The 22,057-nt window shown below is 33.8% G+C and overlaps 4 protein-coding genes across 10 annotated transcripts; 2 read left to right on the forward strand and 2 right to left on the reverse strand.

Annotated features, from left to right (window-relative positions):
• Positions 1-46: 46 nt before the first annotated feature.
• Positions 47-2,663, reverse strand: LOC106123494 (uncharacterized). Of its 3 annotated transcripts, XM_013319865.1 has the most exons (3): positions 2,514-2,663; positions 1,818-2,131; positions 47-1,364 (listed from the first exon to the last, which is right to left on the reverse strand). In XM_013319865.1, exons 1-3 carry the CDS (start codon positions 2,605-2,607, stop codon positions 876-878), a joined length of 897 nt encoding a protein of 298 aa, XP_013175319.1. In that variant the 5' UTR covers positions 2,608-2,663; the 3' UTR covers positions 47-875. The 3 variants fall into 3 exon arrangements, with proteins under 3 accessions (XP_013175319.1, XP_013175316.1, XP_013175317.1); XM_013319862.1 differs by having other exon boundaries at positions 47-2,131; XM_013319863.1 differs by having other exon boundaries at positions 47-2,131; positions 2,467-2,541.
• A 104-nt stretch (positions 2,664-2,767) lies between these two features.
• Alg-2 (apoptosis-linked protein 2) lies at positions 2,768-6,735 on the forward strand. Of its 4 annotated transcripts, none has more exons than XM_013319872.1 (6): positions 2,768-2,850; positions 3,347-3,408; positions 3,775-3,881; positions 4,215-4,483; positions 5,069-5,164; positions 6,201-6,735. In XM_013319872.1, exons 2-6 carry the CDS (start codon positions 3,353-3,355, stop codon positions 6,210-6,212), a joined length of 540 nt encoding a protein of 179 aa, XP_013175326.1. In that variant the 5' UTR covers positions 2,768-2,850; positions 3,347-3,352; the 3' UTR covers positions 6,213-6,735. The 4 variants fall into 4 exon arrangements, with proteins under 4 accessions (XP_013175326.1, XP_013175324.1, XP_013175325.1 ...); XM_013319870.1 differs by having other exon boundaries at positions 2,772-3,005; XM_013319871.1 differs by having other exon boundaries at positions 2,772-2,955.
• Positions 6,721-9,299, reverse strand: wol (Dolichyl-phosphate beta-glucosyltransferase wollknaeuel). Of its 2 annotated transcripts, none has more exon segments than NM_001312780.1 (6): positions 6,721-7,410; positions 7,614-7,751; positions 7,829-8,043; positions 8,322-8,530; positions 8,631-8,805; positions 9,083-9,247. In NM_001312780.1, coding segments are annotated over 6 exon segments (1,008 nt in total). In that variant the 5' UTR covers positions 9,155-9,247; the 3' UTR covers positions 6,721-7,211.
• Positions 9,300-9,487: 188 nt separating this feature from the next.
• On the forward strand, positions 9,488-20,913 carry arr (low-density lipoprotein receptor-related protein 6). The gene is made up of 24 exons (XM_013319472.1): positions 9,488-9,778; positions 9,856-10,079; positions 10,210-10,400; positions 10,699-10,989; positions 11,170-11,354; positions 11,635-11,864; positions 12,125-12,295; positions 12,645-12,878; positions 13,338-13,479; positions 13,664-13,828; positions 14,133-14,277; positions 14,482-14,609; positions 14,695-14,848; positions 15,114-15,388; positions 15,539-15,769; positions 15,986-16,124; positions 16,209-16,484; positions 16,679-16,861; positions 17,076-17,247; positions 17,463-17,641; positions 17,731-17,895; positions 17,977-18,088; positions 18,181-18,368; positions 18,576-20,913. Exons 1-24 carry the CDS (start codon positions 9,688-9,690, stop codon positions 18,826-18,828), a joined length of 4,524 nt encoding a protein of 1,507 aa, XP_013174926.1. The 5' UTR covers positions 9,488-9,687; the 3' UTR covers positions 18,829-20,913.
• The last annotated feature ends 1,144 nt before the right edge of the window (positions 20,914-22,057 follow it).

Consider the following 22,057-nt stretch of genomic DNA (forward strand, 5'->3'; position numbering starts at 1 on the left):
TTTAATATTGACAGTGACGAGGCTATGGTTTTCGCAACACAACCGAAGCCTTTTTAGCTTAAATGTTAGGACTTTAATAAAACAATGTGTTTAAAATAAATGTCATTAATATAATCTTAAAATGACTTATATAAAGCATGTTCTCTTACACAATTTAATTTCTATAATTATTTGTCATTTATTGCATTAATAACATCAATGTTACAATTTGTTTTCTTAAAACTTTATTTTGCATTTAGTGAAAATGATGTGTCAAAAGAATTAAAGCTTTTTCAAATATGATTGCTGAAAGCACAGCTTCGGCTTGAAAAATATTCAAAGATTAAATTTTTACAATAAATAAGTTAGTACAGTACTACAATTTTTGTTTTTGCATTTTCAAACAGGTCATATGTCTATTAAAATGGAGAATATAGTAATAATCACAGAATGAGTTTCCTTTCTAAATAAAAAATAATTTTGAAAGATAAGTTATTTTCTACTAAAAAGAAATGTTCTAATCTTAATTTGCGGTCACGAAAATACTACTTTCAGGGGCATTTTATTTACTAAACCACTTTAAGGACATCATATCAGAATAATGATTTGGGATGCTATATTTATGATCATAACATTAACATCTTAAAATATAACTAAGTTACATTTAATGAAACATTATTTTCTGATATGCAGCAATAAGCTAAAAAAGAATATAAAAAATTTGTATAACCCTCTTACATTGTTATGTATGAGTTTAAATAACTTAAATCTATATTGTAAGATAGTGACTATACACTAAGATTATTAATGTTCATAGTAAATGTAAAAGTTTACCATAATTCTAATCTTAGCATGATTGAAGGCAGAAGTTTCAACATTCAAGTTAAATCTATGTTTCAAGTATATAAGGTGAGTGTGTGTGTGGGCCTAACTTGTTCCTGTGGGATTTGATTGGTTTGCACCATGTCTGGTGGTCGAGCCTGCTTAGCTTTCTTCCTGGCAGCATCGCTTTCAGCATAGTACATACCAAGTCTAGTCTTTATTGCAGCAAGTGCAGCACCATTAATTTCATCATGAAATATATTGGAATACCTCCATTGTTTCACCAGAGGACCCTTTTTCCTTTCTTTTTTAACTTTCTTCTCTTGTTTGGATACCACTTCTTGAATGACATCTGCATTTTGATTATATGATATGTCACTTATAGCTAAAGTAGCGTCAGGCTGGGGCTCACTTTTTGTTTGGACAACAATAAAGGCAGTGGGTTGGACTGGTCTTGCTAGGCTGGTTGATTGGACAATGATACCCATGCCATGAGTGTTATTTTGTGGTTGATAAAAATTAGCCTGTGATGCTGTTGTTAAAGCTGTTGTCTGGTATTGATTCTGAAAGTAATTTTCAGCTATATTAACAAGATGACCACTCCCTGGATATGGGGCAATATTAGCAAAGGTCTCTGGTTGGTGTAGAACTGGTGGTTGTTCATTTGGTAAAGCAATTTCCATATTTCTTTTTGATTTTGGCATAGTGGCAGTTATATTATCTGGATCAAATGTTTTAATATAGTCTTTCCACATTTTAGATATATTGATTTCTAAACCGGCAATCTTATCTAATCTAATGAAATCTTTTAGTCTGTGCGTATGGACAATAGAATAAATATGATTCTTGATTTCCTCAACTACACCATTTGGAAGTCGCACTTCCCCAGATCTTCGATGACTATTTTTACCTCGATTATCACTAGGAAACATTACACCATCATCCATTTTTTTACAAAGCACTCTTACTTTTCTCTCAGTTATTGCATGTATATTTTTGAAAGCTGTTTGACATACTTGTGTTTCTCTTCCCTTCACTCTGACAAAGTACTCAAAGGTACAAGTCCGTCGGCTGCTTGTTTTAACTCTTTTTCTTTTGACATCTACTTGTCTCATTAGACCAAATAAATAAGCATTTTGTTCATCATGCGTTTTCATTGAATAGAAACCTTGGAATGTTTTCAGCCGAACATCTTCAGGGACCCTTTGATAGCATTTTCGCCTACAATTGCAATCAGGTCCTGGTTTTTTTGGCGGTACAACTTTTCCGTTTGCATTTATGTATTCTAAGCCTGCAATTCTTAAACGTTTCTGTTTTTGTTTGTGCCATTCTGAAATTGATGACGGAAACGATTAATAACTAGATTAAATGTTCAATAGTATGACAGTTACGTGCCTTAATTTGCATTCCCTCCTTATTATCAAAATTGAATACACATTTAAGTATTAATAAGTATAATATTAGTAATAAGCAGACTACGTATCAGCTTTCATTAAATTCATTCATTTATGAAAATTTAACTGCAGAAATGCCTACATTATTACAAAAATATTCATCATAACACAGAAACTTCAATTTCATATCAAAAAAGTAATAAGAGTCAAATATTGTATATTACACTGTGAACTAAACAATAAGAAAAAAGGATTATGAAGTGAAACATACTGAAAACCATAAGACACAAAGTGTAGTTTCATAGACCCACATATTACCTTCTGGGTTCCGTGAACGTCTTTTTACAACTTTTCCGTTTTTATTTAACTTTACAAGTTTTGTTTTCCGATCATTGCTTGAGACATCGGCCATTTTGGTATCAAAGCAAAGCAACTCATAGTTTTGGTGTTGTCCTTGGTTAGAAGAGTAGAGTCCAGACTACAGATTAAAAAAGGTAGGCTCACTTTATCTGAATGGCAATTCTAACCAACCTAACACAACCTTGTATAATCTATTTTGTCTAGTCTTTGGTCAAACGTCGAAACGTGTCAGTGAGAGACATATGGGAGTTCCTTGGTGTTTTTTTGTTAATAATAAAAGCAATTATATTGCGGGGTTAGTAGTTTCGTGTGACTGTACTTCTTTTACTAATACTTTTTAATTATATAACGTACTGAAATACGAAAATTTGCGCTCGTGCTGCATTATAATTGTACATTGGTGTGTACTTTATTGTAGTTTACTAAAATTTATAGTTGTTTACAAGTGCTGTAAGTGAAATTACTAGATATTTCATAAGGATTTGATTTATTACAAAAGAATTTTTGTTAATTGCTTTTGTTGAAATTGATACAGTTAATATTTTTCCTTTAAGTATTTCTTGTTCATGCTAAAATTTGGCGATTTGTTAGTTTCTTTTCCTGAGTGACTCATAACACAATATCATTAGATTATATGTATCGTGACAAACTAAACTACTACAATTGAAATTAAAAATGTGATGATGAGTTTATTTCATGTTTATCTAAAACTCAATGTTGAAAGTAACTCAAATAATTTTATTTTGTTATAATTTTATAATTGCTAATTTTGATGTTTGACTATTTTTCAGATTAAAATGTCTTTCCAATCACCAATGCCAAGCAGAGAGTTCTTGTGGGATATATTTAGAAGGTAATAAAAATATCTTTGAATGTTATAAAAGACTATAGAACAAAAAGAACTCGCTGAGATTTTTCCATAAAGTAGTCAATAATAATAGCCATCATGTTGCTTGCATGTTGTCCTTGTATTTTTTTCAATTATATACCAATAAATACTTAGCAACAATTGGAAATGAGGACAACTTTGATGTTTAACTACTCAGTAATTTTTGTTTTTATTGAATTTATTTTTATCATAAGAATACTATAATTTGCTTATTTTAAATTGTGAACATGTAGTTTAATCAAAGATTTGGGCCTTTTTCCTCAAGTTTAAGTTTGATTTACAAATCTAGGTAAAAATTTCATTTTGTTATAAGAAATATTATTTTGCCAGAGTGGATAAGGACCGTAGTGGTTACATTTCTGCTGATGAATTACAACAAGCATTGTCTAACGGCACATGGAATCCCTTCAATCCAGAAACAGTCAGACTTATGATTGGTAAGTTGTATATATATGTTCTCTTTTATATGATAAAAATGTTAGGGCTGGAAAATGGTAAAGGTTATTACTACATTAAAGTCTTTGAACTGTCACTGAACTTGAAATGATGAAATAAGCAGCATGTCATTAATATTTGAACATGAGATTTAAATAAGTTAAAGTCAGAGTTTTGGATTTGTTGAATATCTCATCAGTTAACTTTTCATTACATTCAATTTGGCAATTTTAGAGAAAAAACGTTTATCATTTTCCTGGCCTTGTGCTACACACATTGGGTTACCAAAAAGTTTTTAAATGTAAACATAATTATAAAATAAAATATATTTGTAGGCATGTTTGACAAGCAAAATAGAGGAGTTATATCATTCGAAGACTTTGGAGCATTATGGAAATATGTCAGCGATTGGCAGAACTGTTTCCGTTCATTTGACAGAGATAATTCTGGAAATATAGATAAGCAAGAATTAAAGAATGCGCTCACTGCATTCGGATACAGATTATCTGATGAAATTGTGACTATAATGGTACATAAGTTTGATAGATTTGGGCGCGGCACTATATTATTTGATGACTTCATACAGTGCTGTATCACATTGTATGTAAGTATCATAGTCATAATGAGTTTTTATTTATTAAATTTTTACTTTACTATCAGATTTCAAAGGTTTTTGATAAATGACAATAGATTGACAGAATAGAAAAAATAGACTTAGACATAATAAAAAATAAATTGTAAATAAAGGTTACAAAAATTATGGTGATATATGGCTTATGAAATCAAATTATGTAGTACTAGCTGTCGCCTGCGACTCTGTCCGTGCAAAATTTAAATAAATCTTCTTCTAGGCTATGTTCTACATCTATGTCGAATTCATTCAGTCGTTCTGGAGATACCTTCTAAAGAACATCGATCCATCCAAGCATTTATAATGTTAATAAGATGACCAGTTACTTCATGCTAGTTCTTAAACTCAATTTTGTTGTGATGTTTTGAATGAAGGTTTGTTCAAAAATATCTCCAGAACAGCTTCGGATCTTGATGGTTGGTATAGATGTAGAAAATTGTGTGAAAAAAAAACACATAGGCTGCTTAACAGGTTTATTTGAATTCCGCAGGCAAAAGCTAGTACCAAAGTACAATACTTGGTTGTTGAATTTTACTATAAAATTTTTATGTTTTACAGACTCTTACATCGGCATTCCGTCAGTACGATACTGACCAAGATGGAGTTATAACTATCCACTACGAACAATTCCTCAAAATGGTGTTTGGGCTTAAGGTATAATTGCTTTGATGTCTTTGAGTGAAATGGCTTCTTTGCCTTTGCTTAAGAATTAAAGTACATATTTTAAATATATTATAAAGTACATAATGCGCAAATGTTGTATAAATCGATGTTGGCTTTAAGATTGATGTGAAATTAAAAAAATTGCTCCTAAGAGCTTTCATGTAATGAAATATTTTTGTTAAAATGCTTATGTGATGTTTTGTTTGTTTGTTACTCTTGGTATTGTTTAAACATTATATAGCCTTTAATTATTTTACTGTTATATAGTTACAGTATGTATTTTATATACAAATTTCTTCAATAATGGTGTAGAACAAAACTATCAAAAAGATTCCTATAAATTGAATTATATTCAATAATGATATGTTTTAGATGTTCTGGATTATATATGTAAGAATAGTTTATGTTAAATATAAATAACATATTTTTGAATCTATTTGGAGGCATTGGATCTATTTGGAGGCCAAAATATTCTTTAAATTTTGAAATGATCTTTTCAATCTTCATTTTTACCACTTGTCGGTTAATTTTTTTTCTCATATTGGAAAGTTGAAATATTTAAACTGTTTCCATTGAGTAGGCTCCAAAACTAGTGAACAGATATGAAAAATTCTTTCACTTTTGGAAAACTACAGTATGCCCAGGTCACAGGTTATTTTAATTTGCGCGCAAAGTTGCGGTGCTATTGTGATATAAAAAAGACAATGTTTATTGAGGTTGTACCAAATACTTATGCGCTTACTTGGCTCCAATAAAAAAAATGAGTTATTTATAAGGTCATTTGCGCGTCCTTTTACGCCCCGCTACATTTATAATTGTGTTCTGTGCAACTACTAAGTGATCCGAGTCGTTAAAATATTTGATACTATGTTATATGGAATATTACATGTATTGTGTAGCATTTCCAATCATTCCATTTCTGTCTGATTGTAGAAAATATCTTACTAATGTTGTAACTAAATGAAATGCAAAATTTGAAACAGTTTATACAATATCAGCCTAACTGGTTAATTTCTCTTCCGTCCAGTGTTGGCCGTAAGCCGTTCATCGATGTTGCCATGGTCAAATAATCTTCGCAAAGATTTGGGTCATAGATAAATAATTTTCTTGCATTTCAATTTTAAAATTACAATTTTATAATCATCTATTCGCATAATGTAGTTAGTATTATCTATCGCTTTAAATATTCTTTATAGATATTTATCTCTAATACCTTCAATTAACATTTTAATCATTAAGAACCAAATTGTATTGAAAATTTTTTTTTTTTTGCAATTAAAGCTTTGTGTATATGAAGAAGGATGTTAGTGCAAAGCCAGTTTATTAATAACACTAAATAATGGAAACCAAACCACATACATTTTATTACTGTCATGATATTGTTATACTAGATTTTTTAAATTACGACTTATAGACTGAGCATGTTATTTATGTATTATATAATACATAATCTTCATTTCTATAAAAGAAACAGATTTGAAGGAACATATTGTGCATTAATTTCCCATCGATAGTTGTTTTTAATTTTTTTATACATAGGTATTTTCACTAAAATGGAACAAAATATAATTTAAGAGAGTAGAGTGAGTTGAGGAAACGATTGAAATGATTTTATCATTTCATTGGGAATAAAGCTGTTTAAGTCTTATTGTTTACTTAAATATTAAGACCATTGTGTAAATGAGTCTCAAATCATTGCCAAATTTTCAAATCTATTGAAACATTGTCAAAATGCTCAAAGAGAGCTTATTCCTTACAATCAGTTACTTTTAAACTGTGGCCATTAGCATGATCTTTCTTGAATCTTGAAACATTTTGTACTTCATTATTGTAAGAAATCTTTTAAATTACATAATTTTGTAACAAGGCACACTATTATAAGTTTAAAATAAAAGATATATGTATATAAATTGACTTTTATTTAATTATTTACATTTACGTGAAATTGAATAAGAGCTGTTCAAAAAACATGAAAATATAATTGAAAAATAAATATTTATAACTTGTAAATAAATGCAAATAATAAACATAGTTCAACTTAATCTATTTTATCACTTTTTATCTTCCACGCTCCGATCCTGTATTTCAACCAGATGAGTCCCAAGTCACATCCCATTTGAATCCATGATATTATTGGAGTTACCTTGGATCCCTCTATTTCAGTCCATCTTACTGGAATCTCGACTATTGGAATGTTTAATTTTTGTGCTAAGTACAATAGTTCTACGTCAAACGCCCTATAAAAACAATATTCAAATTCATTAATTTTGCTGGAAAACTAGTAACTAATATCAACTTTAGTATTGAATTTGATGACAAATTGAATTAACTCTATGTTATTTAACACAAGATACACACATTTCTTATTAAATATGTTGTTAAGTGATTCACTAAGAATAAATAAATGAATTTTTTTTTAAATAGGGCAAAGAATTATTACCATCGGTTGACATGAAGACTTTGGAAACAGATATCGGCAGCTTTCCTTGTGAACAACTTGAAGCCACATTGTGTATCCTTAATACCTTTCACTGTAAATAACCACACTAGGAAATGGAAACCATACATCAGAATATTCCTGAAATAATATTAATTTACATGATTAAAATTTAAATTGTGATTTAATGAAAATTTAAATTGAATTAAAATAATTACCTAAAAAGACTTCTTGTAGCCAATGATTCCTTTTCAAGATGAGCTCTAGATCCTATAGCTAAACCAACTTTAGCACTAACAAGGTTAGGCTCTGTGATTGGATCGCATTTGATTATATCCTTTAATGCTGATTCCAATTTAACTAAATCTTCAAATTTAGATGCACCATCTGCATCTGCAAACAATATAGATGCACCTCTGGCATTTTGTACACCCTGTAATCATATAAAAATAATATCAGCTTGGAATTGTAACAAATAGTAAAAAAATTAGCAGTGTGTTTATCAAAAAATATAACTATGATGAGTCATGAGGATATAAGTTAATTTAAAACCTATCTTCTGTAGATGTAGGAGTTGACACAGATTATCCAATGTCATCCACTAGATGGAGTGACTATCTATTTAAGGTAGGCTTTTTACCACTTCCAGTGGACCTTTCATATGCTCATTGTTTTGATTAAAGCTGTTTGTCATAATATTCTAACACATACCAACCGTACAGCTCCACCTTTCCCTCTGTTTTCAACAAGTTCAAGACATCTTAATTTTTCACTTCCATATTTCTCTGCATAATTTTGTGCAACCTGTACTGTTTTGTCTTTACTTCCATCGCTCACAACAATAATTTCATATTTGTATGTGGAATGCTCTTTAATTCTATTCTCCAAGAACTCCAATGTTTCATCAAGCATTGGGGGCACTGTAAAATAAGAAACATGCAGACTTATTTTATATTATTCTTGTAACTTTTATGTTTTTTTTTAATTTACAATTAGTTGTTTAGATGTTTAAATACTTACATCTTTCTTCTTCATTATAAGCAGGAACTATAACAGAAAGATTTAAAGTGGAAGCCTCATTAATGTTTGGTAATTTTATTTTGGTTTTAGTTATAGGATCAAAAAATGTCTCCTCCTCTTTGTGTCTCTTCACAATTGGATAAGGTTTGGTTGTCAAATAGAGGAAAATTGAAAACTGTAACAAGAAGCACTGTGCAAATATTTAGGGAAAATAACTGACATTTTTAGTCGATGTTTAATTTAGTTACGTAGCATGTTGTCAGAATTTGAGAGTACCGGTTAATTTTTCATAATGTTCGGGCCTGGGGTTAACACGAAATAGAAATTCATTGATGCTTTATCAGTACACTTATAAAAAAATTATTATGTTTATCACCTTATTTATCAAGTAAAGAATAAAGAAAAAAAAGAATTTACTGTTTTGACACGTTTATCATAACTTATTTCCGTACCAGAATTAAAAGACCGACACCCGCTCCAATAAGATATATCACCGAAGTCCACAACATTGAAAATAACTCCATGGTATTATTAGGAGTGGTAACAATTAAAAAATAATACTGTATACGATTTAAGCATGTTTTATCGAAAAGTATCTCAAAAACTAAAAACTTATGTGAATTTGTATTTCAAAAAGGATCAAACGTCATCTATTTTACGTCAACAAACGAATTGTCAAAGTCACACACTTGCAGTCGTTGCAATTTTAATTACTCTTTGGTTGCAATTGTCTAATCGAAACTTCCAAAGAGCAAGGAAACAACATTAAATGAAAAAAGTTGTAAATGCAGATAAGAATCTACCTCTAGATCTATGTTTGCAGTTATTTAATCTATATTTACATTGTTTATCTTCACCTGTGTTGATCTCGAAATAGTCAAAATTCGTTTATTTCCCCGAAATATAAATGGAAATAAGCAGAGATTTAATTTTAATAATGAGAAGAAGTCAATAACTCTTTTATGAAAGATGTTTCTTACAGTGCCTTAATACCAGTGCAATCTATAAATAAAAAACTAATGCAAAACTTCCTTTACGAATTCAATTTGTTTTCATTATGACAAAGCGCCGAAGGATCGTTCAAGCTGATAAAATTGTACAAAATATAGCCCAAGTATTTTGTTTGTTAATGTTTTTACAGTTAAAAGGTAACTTTTTGCAATAATTTGGATAATTCAAGTGAATACTAACCAAGAATATGTTAATTTATTTATGAAACTTTCAGGTTACTATGCAGTACCTAATAATCCTGTTTTATTATATTCAACTGCATCAGATATAAGACTTTTAAATGTGTCAAAACCGGGCAAAGTTAACCCTATAATTAAAGGATTAGAACAAGGGTCTGCTGTTGATTTTTTGTTTACAAAGGACTTAATATGCTGTTCTGATCAAACTGCAGAATTAATACAATGCATGACTTATAATGAAACATATTCTGGTGAAAAAGTAAGATAATATTTACTAATTTTAATATTCATTTTAATTTAATTCAATCTAAATTTACATGAATTTTTATAACAAATGGGAACTTTGACTTACACTTATCTGGATATATTTTAATCATTACATTTTGCAGGAAAGAATTGTTTCTGAAGGTTTAATAACTCCAACTGGGATCGCTATAGACTGGTATACTGACAAAATATATTGGACAGATGGTGAAACAAATAGAATAGAAGTTATTAGTATTAATCAAAAATATAGAAAAGTTTTATTTTGGTCTGAAGTTGATTTAGCAAGAGCGATTGCGGTTGTTCCAAAAGATGGGTATGTATTGTTTTTTTTATATTATAAGTTGCAAAGCAACTTGCCACTTGAATTCACCAAGATAAAGAAGCAACCACTGTCCATAGAGATATGCAATTGTAGATGTGTTGCCTACCTTTAATCAACAGAAGAGGGGTCTCATAGGAAGACTTTCTGTGTGTAGTACTCTCTACCAAATTCAGTTGCCCTTCTCATCCTTTCACTTTTTGTTTTGTTTGTATTTTAACATACAGTGAGAAATTTTGTGGATGAATTTCCATAAATAAATAAAAATATTGAAACACCATATTTGTTACAGATTAATGTTTTGGACTGACTGGGGTGAGATACCTAAAATAGAACGAGCTGGTATGAATGGTGATCAATCATCTCGCAAAGTTATTGTAAAAGATGATATATTCTGGCCTAACGGTATCACCATTGATTATGATAATGATATCATATATTGGGCTGATGCAAAACTACAGTTTTTAGATGCAATTGATTTTAGTGGTGGGAAAAGAAAGAGAATAATCAAAGGAGGTTTAGAATACCCATATGCACTCACATTTTTTAATGACAAGCTTTATTGGACTGATTGGAAAACTTGGTAAGGAAAAGTGTATTCATGTAAATTTGGCGTACACAAACAAAATTGCAATAATATTTTTTTTTATTTGTGTTTTTTTAGTAAGAAAATAATGTAATCTTTTTTAATATATGCAGTGGAGTTTATTGTTATATGTATTTTATTTGTAACAATGACAACTAAAAAGTTTCGTAATTTCAGGACAATTTACACATGGGATATAGCCACAAATGGTCCTATAAAGGATGTCATAAAATCTAACCCAGTACCTGTTGACATCAAAGTTTTTGATGGCAGTAGACAGTTGATGCCTACAGGAGATTATCCTTGTAAACATAATAATGGGGGATGTTCACATCTCTGTCTTCTTTCTCCTACTCCACCTGGTAATATAAATTTACGTACTTTCATGATTTAAAGTTAAGTTAATAATTGTATGCATATTTTGAAGCAGAGGTTTTTAAACTTTTTGCTTATAGACCCTCTTTTAAGTACTTATTCTTTGTCAATTTTGAAACTTCAACTTTTATTTCCTGTTATCATACTCCCCGTTGAGTCTTGTGTAGACCTTTGGCGGTCCACCTGGACCACTAGTGTATAGTATACTGCATACACTGCAACTAATGTATTATACTATAAAATATTTTGCAATTATTTTCTTTACAGGGTATATGTGCGCCTGTCCAACAGGTGTGAAGTTAAAAGAGGATAGTAATACAACTTGTTACAGCTCACCACAATCAATACTGTTGGTTGCGCAGCGCACTATTATATCAAAGATTTCTTTAGATTCTCCTGATTTTACACCCTATACAGTCCCAGTTAAGGATCTCAAAAGAGCACTAAGTGTTGACTTTGATACAAAGACTGAATATATGTACTGGGCTGATAGCTTGGTAAGTTATTTAAATTGTAAATATAATGAATTTTAGTTAAAATATTTTTAAATGCCAAGTGCTTTTTTATTTTGGTTAGATACCTTTTATTGTTTTTTGTTAAACTCATTGTTTTTTTAACAAGAAAAAAACATTTAACAAAATTATGCCACTATGATTTTAATGTATTAAAATGCCATCAAACATGTCAAATATTTGGCGAGGCTTTTGGTGTGAAGTTGTTTAAAAAGTCGTGAGAATTAAGAGATATTTCTTTTAAGTCTAAGACGATATCCCGGGCGCGTTTGGACGGCAGCGAGCAGTCTGTGGTGATACACAGCTATGGTGTACCAGATAGTATCGCCATCGACCCCCTGGCCCGGAACATCTACTGGACAGATCCTGCCACTGACACTATCAATGTTGCCAGACTTAATTTTAATTTTAAAAAGGTAACATCATCTAAAACTATAATAAGTTAGGATTGTAAAAAATAAATTCGACTAAACTAAACAGTACAGTCAAACTTGGATAAGCGAGAAACTTCTATAAGCAAGAGTTGTTGTCAGATCCAGATGGACAATAGAATAACCCGAGTTTCTCGCTTATAGATGTTTATGTTTATGTCTATTAGCAAAATATATATCGCTGTCCTGTCGACGTAGTCTTATTATTATTAAACACTTGACTATCCACTTCAAAGTTTCATATGTAATTTTAATTTTCTATAGTTATTACTATACAATAAAAATGTTATTACATTGGTTATAGAGTTTGACTCAACCCATCGTGACTTTGCAGGTTCTAATTCATGAAGATTTACTTGACCCTCGTGCGATAGCGTTGCATCCAAAAGCCGGTCTGATGTTCTGGTCCGATTGGAATGAAAAGAAACCTAAGATCGAACGAGCAAATCTCGATGGCACGGGCCGTGTGTTGCTGGTCTCGGAGAAGTTGACTTGGCCCAATGGTATCGCGATAGACACTGTTAACAACAGATTGTACTGGGGAGATGCTAGGATACATAAAATTGAAGTAAGTTTATACATTTTCAATATAAATTTGCCACAATCTTTACAAAGAACCTGATATTTGTCTATACTATTATTGTAAAGAAATATTTAACAGTTTCTTTGTTTGTATTGAATAAACTCCGAAAATACTAAACCGATTTAAAATATTCATTCACTGGTAGAAAGCCCCGGGTGACATTGGCTTTTATTGCTAGATTTTTAATTCCGCGCGGACGACATCCCGGGAAACTGCTAGTTTTGTATAATTTGAAATTAGAAAGTAGGATTCAGAACTGATATATACCAGTGATTCCCAAAGTGGTTCAATAGGACCGCCTAGGTTCATTGAAGACCCGTCAAGGGGGTACGAAACCTAAATAATCTTTGAATGGTGTCTACAAGAAACAATGTTTAACAATCTCTGGAACACGCTATTTATTTAAGTAATTAAGTCACAATTATGTTATTTTTATGCCCATAGGTGAGCAATATGGATGGTACAGAGAGAAGGGAACTACACAACAGCGATATTCTGCATGTGTTTGGTTTGTCATTGTTGGGTGGCCATCTGTACTGGTCAGACATGCAGAGACGGACATTAGATAGAATTAATAAAGATACAGGTAATTTGATGGATTAATCCTTGGTTTCTGAGACCAAAATCCCTGTATAAAATCTTAAATAAAGGGATTATGGTATCAGAAATCAAGGATATTTTTTTTTTAATTTATCTGAATACAATAATACTTTCAATTACTTTAGTGGTGACAATTGTCCTGTGTAATACTTAATAAAAAAAATTACCAGGTCTGGAGCGTCAGTTAGTTGCGGAACAGATGGCCAACATGATGGGTGTGAAGGCATTTCGTTTGGGCGAGCCGTTAGGTGACAACCGCTGCAGTTTGGACAATGGCGGTTGTTCCCACTTCTGTTTTAACAGGCCTACTGAATACATATGCACATGTCCACTGGGTAACTTGTTTTTATTAGCTCACCTTTTCCTTCATAATTTCTCAATAGTGATTTTTTTTAAGAGCCATTTTATTTATTTATAATTTTTGAATATTTGGTCGTACTGTATAATATTACTCCGTACATCTCACTGATATTATAAAAGCGAATGTTTGGACGGATTTTTGTTAGAAGGTATTTCCAGAACGGCTTAACGTATTTCGCTTATACAGCATAGATGTGGACGAACTCGTAGCCCACCGTGCGGACGGAGTCGCGTGCGGTAGCTAGTATTACGATAAATATATCTTGTTTTCATTTACAGTGATGGAGTTGAAAAGAGATAGAAAGACCTGTATAGATCCGGATGCGTTCTTAGTGTACAGTCGCAAGAATATTATCGGAATAATCAGCATTGATAATGAAGATAATGAGGAAGTGTTGCCTGTTAAAGATTTGAAGGAAGTCAGGTAAGTGGACAATAATAATAAAATAAAAAGATAAACTATTTGACGGCAATATCAAGAATTTATTAAAATAGATGTATTTATATTTGAAGTAATTTTTATTTTATATTTTAAACTTTTCCTTATAAATTACAATTAAAAATAAAAAGTGTCTTTCTTTATTTTTCTAATATTTGAACTGTATTTTATTTTTCCTTTTTTTCATAGCGCGTTAGCGGCTCACGTGTCGGGGGGCAAGTTGTACTGGTCGGACAGTAAAACTAAAACAATCAATCGTTCCTCTATGGACGGATCTTTTATGGAGAAAATATTGGAATGGATGGGATTGGTTGAAGGTATTTTTTTATATTTTTTTTTATCGTAAAGTAAAAATACAATTAATGTTAATTACTAATAAATGTTACTTGTTATTCGGTTTAGGTCTAGCGATAGATTGGTCAGCTCAGAATATCTATTGGACGGACACGAGTTCGCAGAGGATCGAAGTGGCTCGACTTGATGGCTCCAGTCGGCGCGCGCTTATCTGGCAAGGGCTGAAGAAACCTAAGAGCATCGTCCTTGATCCTAAGAAAGGGTGAGATATAGAACACAAAACAAAAAAATGTATTGCTTTTTCTATTGGTCAAAATACGAAGGAAAACTATTGACTATGGTAGAATAAATAATTTTAAATTTAGTATTCGCCTAATATCTAAACACCATTGGTCGAAACTGACCATAACTCATAAGATTTTTTTAATTAAAAATACCATGACAATCATTTTGCGCAAATTTAAAAAAAAACTATTCTTACAAAATTTTCGCTTTAAGTATAATTATGATGTGTTATATATTTTCAGTTACATGTATTGGTCAGAGTTAGGTTCAAAGAGTATAAAGCGCGCGGCCATGGACGGGACGTCCCCGACCGTGTTCATAGAGCAAGTGGGGCGCGTGCACGCTCTGGCCATAGACTACGAGACGCGCACGCTGTACTGGGCGGCGCTCGACCCGCCCGCCATAGAGTACGCCTTCCTTAATGGCACCGGCAGGAGGATATTGGCTAATAATATTTCAATGCCGTATGCACTTACTATTTACGGTGATCGCGTCTTTTGGGGGGATTGGAATACTGGTCAGTAATTTTTTTTAAATAATTCATTTGCCCCGTTATGTTTCTTTTTATCTTTTTTTAATATTTCATAATCCCTAAGTAAAATGCTTTAACTGACATCAAGAAAGCCATTCTATTTTAAAGAAACAAGTTTACATTTATTTTTGTTAGGTCTAGTGGAATCAGCGAAGAAGACTGACGGCGGTGACCGAGCGCGTCTGCACAGCGGGTTAGACTACATCTCGGACCTGAAGGTGTACCCTCGAGGTCGGGAGCCGGACGGCAGCCAGTGTGCGGTGGATAACGGCGGCTGCGAACATCTCTGTCTGCCGCGCCCCGATGACTACCGCTGCGCCTGCCCTGCACACTACCGCCGCAACCCGGACAACTTGACCTGCTCCGGTATCACAAATTTTCTGACACACTTTTTATTATATATTAGTGTAGATTTGCCTATGAGCAACACTCAATACAGCACCGCTGAAAAGACTCGTAAGCCATTTTTTTTTTGTAAATCGTCCATCCATATGTTCGACCTCTTTGGTAAAAATAAGGTTGAGTACAAATTGGCCACTAAGTATTTGAAAAAGAAAATAAAAATGGTGTGTTGTGTTTTAGAGCCAGAAGAGTATCTGCTGTTTGCCCAAAAGAATGCAATAGGTCGCATTATGGTTGCAACTGGGGAAGTCAACGATGCCTTTATACCGTTGACTGGACTCAAGAGTGTCAAGGCCATAGAATATGATCCCGTCAGCAAGTAAGTATTTTTAAAAATATACAATATTTAAATAAATTACTAATTATTTATATTATATGTATACAATGTTATTTTTTGTCCCAGGAATCTGTATTGGATGGATGATGACTCGCATGCAATACGTCGCGTGGCCATATCGTATTCAACAACCTCGGCGATTACAGATTCGCATCCCGTAGTGACAGGTCTATCGAGACCGTTCCACATGGTGCTGGATGTGATAGGTCGCGCCCTCTACTGGACATGTCTGGACGGAGACTCGATCAATGCGACCTCTATCGTCAATTCCTCTCTAACAGGCGTTATACTTCGCGGAGAGAAAATGTTGCCTAGGCATCTAGCGTTTCATCAAACTAAAAGGTAAAAAATTAAAAAGAAAATTCCTTTTTATGATTCCCTATTGTCTTAAAATGGACGTTACAATATATTTTTTATAATGAGGATCGAAATTTAAATTTATTTATATTAAAAGTTGTTTTAAAGATTCTATACATATTTTTTATTTATCATAAATTATTATGATCTTTGAATATGTGTAACATGTTGATGCTTAGGGTGTTGGTATGGAACGACGTGGGCGTGGGCGCAATAATGCGCGCAAACGCGGACGGCACGGGGCGCACGGAGCTGGCGGGCGCGCCCAACGCCACCGCGCTCGCGCTAGACCACGCCTCCGCCACAGTCTACTGGGCCCTCTCGCGACAGATACACGCCGTGGACCTCGACGGGAACAACAAGTGAGGACACAAATATAATAGTTCATAACATTGACTAAAACTAGACAACAAATATAATGCCTTTTTAGGGTCTTCCACAATGTAGATCGAGTACGAGAAATCCATATTAAACTGTAAGTGTTGCAGAAAGCAGTTTGCAGTAAACAACATTTTCTTTAGCATACGTATGTTGCGAGTTTTAGGAGCGTTTATATGTGTTTTGGTATGTTTGCAGACGCGTGGTGTGGCAGGGTGGGTGGTGCGGCACGCTTGCGGCGTACGGCGGCGCGCTGTACTTCAGCGGCGGCGAGCGAGCGCTCATGCGAGTGCCGCTACACCGCCGCGAGGCTCCCGCCGCTCCCGTATCACACCTCGCCCGCCTCGCCGCACTCCTCCCCGTTAACAAGGCGAGAACAATTTGCTATTCAATCTTGTTTGACTTATCGCAATAGCTGTATTTCTGTATATTTGGTATCCAGAATAGAATCCTGCTCGGACCAATTTCACGAGCCGCGCATAAATAGAATAAAATACTTATCACGGATTGAAATTATTAATAAATATTAAGTTATAGAATGTTTGAAGTGCATTTTTCTAATAATTCAATTGTATTTTCAATCAGGTGGCTCGAGAGCACGCGTGCTGGGCTAGCAAGTGCGGTCAGGCGCCGGGCGCGTGCCTGGCGGGCGGCGGGTGCGGCTGCGCGCTACGCTGTGCACCGCAGCCCGCCTGTCAGCCCGACCAGGTGCCGTGCGCACCCTCACCCGATCGCCCGCCACACTGTATACCCCGCGCCTGGAAGTTAGTCAACATATTTAAGCCCAAATGCTTCCCTGTAATTTTTTGTGCAATTATAATTTGTATTTCTCATTGTTCTCTTCTTGTATCAGATGCGACGGTACGGTGGATTGTCCGGATGGGTCGGACGAGGGTGCGGAGTGCGGTGCGTGCGCGGCGGGCGCGGGACTGCGCTGCGCGGATGGCTCGTGTGCGCCTGCGCTCGGCGCCTGTCCCACTGGAGCTTACTGCGCCACGCCACTGCCCGCCGCCTTCCGGTAAAACTTAAACTTTTTAATATTATGCATTAATAGTGTGTCGCTAAACTTGTTTATTGAACAATGTATTTGTTAATGTAGTTGTGACCAACGGCTGTGCCTGGCACCTGCGCTCTTGTGCGACGGTCGGCTTCACTGCGAGGACGGCTCCGACGAGCTACCCTCAGCCTGCGGATATGGACAAAAAGAACAGGTATTGTTTATATTTATACTTCTAAAGACACTAACGAGCTATCGATTCAAGCATGATTCAGATTATTTTAATGTTTCTCTGCCTATCGTCAGCCGGTGCGGAAATCGCGCGCGCTAGTGGTGTGCGGTGCGCTGGCGGCGGTGGGGGCGGGGCTGGCGGGCGCGTGGGCGGCGCTGCGCCGGTGCCGCCGCCGCGCCCCTCGCACGCCACCTCCCCGCCCCCTCGTGCCTATCAAACCGCCTCCGCCCCGCGCGAGACCTCTCGGAGCCAGCTCCTCTGAGTAAGTTACACTTTATACACCGACACATTTTATCTTAGTTCATAGAAAAGATTTTGTTTTTATATTTTGATTTTTGAACTTTGTTGTCACTTGGTGTGATTAGGTAGGTGTTAGATTATAGAGGATTCTAGAAGGTTTTCTTGTCTAGCAAGGTCTAATACGGTTCAAATTAACTGAAGGTAAGTGACCGTGATGTGTATTCGGCAGCCTGGTGTGCAGTTCGTTCGACGATCGCGCAACGGAGAGCCTGTGCGAGCGCTACCCGCGACCGACGGCAAATCCGCCGCCCAGCCCGGCCACGGCCAGCAGCGGTAACGCGGGTCGCCGCCGCGCCTACCGCCACTACCGCGCCATGAACCGCCCGCCGCCGCCCACGCCCGCCTCCACTGACGCCTGCGAGTCTGAGCCCGAGCCCGCCGCCCGCGCACCGCCCCCCTCACCCGCCCCACTCGCATACTGACACTCACATACATCATACATTCTACTTTTAAACTATAAAGAATTTAACAAATTGATTTAAAAAAAAACTCTGACCGTCTCACATGGAAATTGGTATAAAAACCATATGTTGATAAATGTGTTTATTTAATGTCGAAAGGATTATTTACAGGTACTCATAGTACTGAATGTCACTTAGGGTTTATTGTCCTGTTGCTAGCGTACTTCACTACAGTAAGATTTTTTAAAATTATTACAGCACTTTATTGATTATCTCATATCGCTGACAAAATCTTTGTAGAAAGTAAAGTTATATATATAACGACTGGTGCTCCACAAATATGCCAATCTGTTAAATAATAAGTTAATTATGTACATAGTCATAGATAGTGTAATTCAAAATAAAAGTATGTTAGAAGTTTGTGAAAAATACGATTTTTAAAAAATTAAGGAAACTGTACGAATAAATAGCCATTTTGTGCAGAATAGAACCCCAAATCACACGATATTGTCAGAAATAATTGAAGTTTATTTATTTTTAAGAATTAACACATAATTTATACGTACCTAGTAATACTATGCTAAGAGAAGTAATTTAATATTATCTATCGTAATGACTATTAAAACTTGAAACTCGATAAAAACTTGTGTCTCAGTATTCTTCCGTATGGCCAAATTGACCATAAGAAATGCATTTCTAGGTTAGCTTTCTAAATATAAAAATGGTGTCATGTTTTGGTTGTGATTTACATTGCCGTGGATATCCTTCTCGTTAGATAATTGTCTATGTCATACAACGAATTATTTTGGACTCGGTTTTTACTTCATGGCGTTGTCCATATTTTTTGTCCAGTCCTTTATATGAGATTTAAGGGCAATTATTGCAAATGTACTATCGTTGTTTTGAACAAATGTGCCAATTCTATTTGAAGTAAGAAAAATTTGCCTTAATAAGTTTTTCTTTATATTAATAATAAAGACATCGTCTTAGTATTAAATAAGAATAAAAGTAAAACGCACAAGGAATTGAGATAGCGCAATAAATATTGCCTCTGATTGTCTCTTTCTTAAAACATAAAGTGAAATTTCAATTTGGTGCTATTTCACTGTTCGTGCCTCGATATTATGTAAGTTTTATAAAATAACATGTATTATAATAGATTAATATTTAGAATTAAATGTACATAAATGTTAGATTATTGTAAGATTTCTATCAATCTATTGCAAACGTTTCCACGCATATTCATTTTTAGTAACACTAAAAATATACACATATCATGTACTATCAATTTTACACTAGTTATTGAATTTACTAGCCAGATAAAAGATTTAATAATAAAAGTTAAAAGATTTATATGTCGTTGTACACTATAAGCGATATTTGCGCTATAATCACAAGATTTTTTTTTACAAAACAACGGCGTAGTATTCAATATCTATATTGACACCTATGTCATCTTTTATTAAGCTATTAGTTCAATATCCTGATAAATAATAATTATGCCGTTTAATATCTTACATTTACACTACGTACATTGCACATTTTATTCTCTACAGATTGCAAACGCCAATATTTATGTTGACAGATAAATAGTTTTAGTATAGTAAGATTAATTATTATAATTTTACTAATTAATGCTGTTATAATAATAAATAATATCTAAGCATATTTTATTATACGTTTAATTTGTGTCGTTTAGTTCGTTAAAATCATGAGACATTAATATTTTTTTCTAATGGTATAGCTAATGTTACGCATCATTTGTGTGACGAACTTTATTGAATACGAAATGTGTAAATAATTTTTAAATAAATAATTTTTATTAATATTTATAATTATAATAATTTCTAATACTGTTTTTTGTTTAATGAGGTATACGTGTAAATAATTTCGATATACATTGATTGAAATTTTTTAATAACTTAATTTAGTTGTAATTATAGTGAACGTAGTTGTGTTGCGTTTGCAATTGGTAGCTTTTGTAAGAGGTAGTTTTAGATCACTAAGTTAACTTTGACACCGTTGCCTTAATATGTTGTAATCGGTACTAATATTGACTGATTTGAGATTTTTTTTTTTATAAAATAAAACTTCTGTACCTGTTTTCTTATAGTTTTATTACATTTATCTTTATATCTGAACAGTGGTGGACTCCGGAATGTTTTGCTGAAAAATCTGTGACTCGACTCGACGAAAAACTCGACCAGTGAAATACCTTACATTATAGACATTTTACGTTTCGATTGATGTGTGAGTGACGTTCCAAAGACTCGATTCTAGTTTTATTCCTTCTCCCACTCATCTAATAAGGAAAGGATAGGAAGCAGAAGCAAATTTGGACTAGAGAGAGTGCCTCGTAGTCCCGAGCAAAAAAATAGGACACTGTCCCTTTGCCACAGGAGCGGCCAGAGGGACCCTCGGGGTAGTGGGCGATTATGGTGGAGCCCTGATTGCCTTACTAAACGATCTGGTACAACGACAAGGTGTAGTCCTGAGCTGCCTTAGTTACGTGAAGGCACGAGAGGCATCTGGGTCGTGCAGAAGCCCTGTGCAGAGTCTCGGTACGTTTCTTTGGTGATCTCGGGGCTCTTACCAATTGCACTAGAAGGTAGCCTTCAAGGGGGTTTTAGTGAGTCAAGTCTCACATACTAGTGTTTAAAATAACAAGGTATCTTTAAAACATTTTATATTCTTGAAAGTTGAAAAAATATATATAATCAAGTTGTTATTATATATACTTTAAGTCTGAATTTTTCTTCGGACCAATTTTAAGATATTCTAAGGGAAATTTAAGAGGAAAGTTAAAAGGATTAAAAAATCTCAACAGTGGGATTTGAGTTATAAACTTTTTCGTCACGGTAGCAACGATCCGACAGAATCTGTCCTTAGGGAAAGATAAACCTGATCTTTAAGAAATTGTTATTTAGGGACTATATTTACGTTTTATTTATTTATCTGAAGCTGTTATAAAATACAATATCTTTTTTTTGAAATAAAATGAATAATGTGGAAATTATTTTATGGTCCTTCGTACTTACTACTTGATTTCATTACTATGTTTTCTTTTTACTCTTTAAAGAGAAAATATAATAGAATTAAAAAAATTGCTATAGTACACAATCGACGACTAACACATTTTAAATATTAAATATTTTAACAAATTTTAAGTAGCTTACTTTCATCTCAAAGCTTTGTACTAAAGTTTTAAATATTTCAAAAGTGTTTTAAGATTTTTATTTCTTAAGAAAGC

The sequence above is a fragment of the Papilio xuthus genome, unplaced genomic scaffold, assembly GCF_000836235.2.
Source record: "Papilio xuthus unplaced genomic scaffold, Pxut_1.1 DF826115.1, whole genome shotgun sequence".
Lineage (NCBI taxonomy): Eukaryota > Metazoa > Arthropoda > Insecta > Lepidoptera > Papilionidae > Papilio > Papilio xuthus.

What these genes read in the sequence shown, in the direction of transcription:
- LOC106123494 (XM_013319862.1), bottom strand. Translation starts at nt 2,607, where the DNA reads ATGGCCGATGTCTCAAGCAATGATCGGAAAACAAAACTTGTAAAGTTA. An exon ending in ACGTTCACGGAACCCAGAAG is followed by an intron (nt 2,132 to 2,513) that starts GTAATATGTGGG and finishes CATCAATTTCAG; the next exon opens with AATGGCACAAACAAAAACAG.
- Alg-2 (XM_013319872.1), top strand. Translation starts at nt 3,353, where the DNA reads ATGTCTTTCCAATCACCAATGCCAAGCAGAGAGTTCTTGTGGGATATA. An exon ending in TTGTGGGATATATTTAGAAG is followed by an intron (nt 3,409 to 3,774) that starts GTAATAAAAATA and finishes TTATTTTGCCAG; the next exon opens with AGTGGATAAGGACCGTAGTG. An exon ending in AACAGTCAGACTTATGATTG is followed by an intron (nt 3,882 to 4,214) that starts GTAAGTTGTATA and finishes ATATATTTGTAG; the next exon opens with GCATGTTTGACAAGCAAAAT.
- wol (XM_013319868.1), bottom strand. Translation starts at nt 9,154, where the DNA reads ATGGAGTTATTTTCAATGTTGTGGACTTCGGTGATATATCTTATTGGA. An exon ending in AAGGTGGAGCTGTACGGTTG is followed by an intron (nt 8,044 to 8,321) that starts GTATGTGTTAGA and finishes ATATGATTACAG; the next exon opens with GGTGTACAAAATGCCAGAGG. An exon ending in GCTACAAGAAGTCTTTTTAG is followed by an intron (nt 7,752 to 7,828) that starts GTAATTATTTTA and finishes ATATTATTTCAG; the next exon opens with GAATATTCTGATGTATGGTT.
- arr (XM_013319472.1), top strand. Translation starts at nt 9,688, where the DNA reads ATGACAAAGCGCCGAAGGATCGTTCAAGCTGATAAAATTGTACAAAAT. An exon ending in AAAGATTTGAAGGAAGTCAG is followed by an intron (nt 14,278 to 14,481) that starts GTAAGTGGACAA and finishes TTTTTTTCATAG; the next exon opens with CGCGTTAGCGGCTCACGTGT. An exon ending in GGACAACTTGACCTGCTCCG is followed by an intron (nt 15,770 to 15,985) that starts GTATCACAAATT and finishes GTTGTGTTTTAG; the next exon opens with AGCCAGAAGAGTATCTGCTG.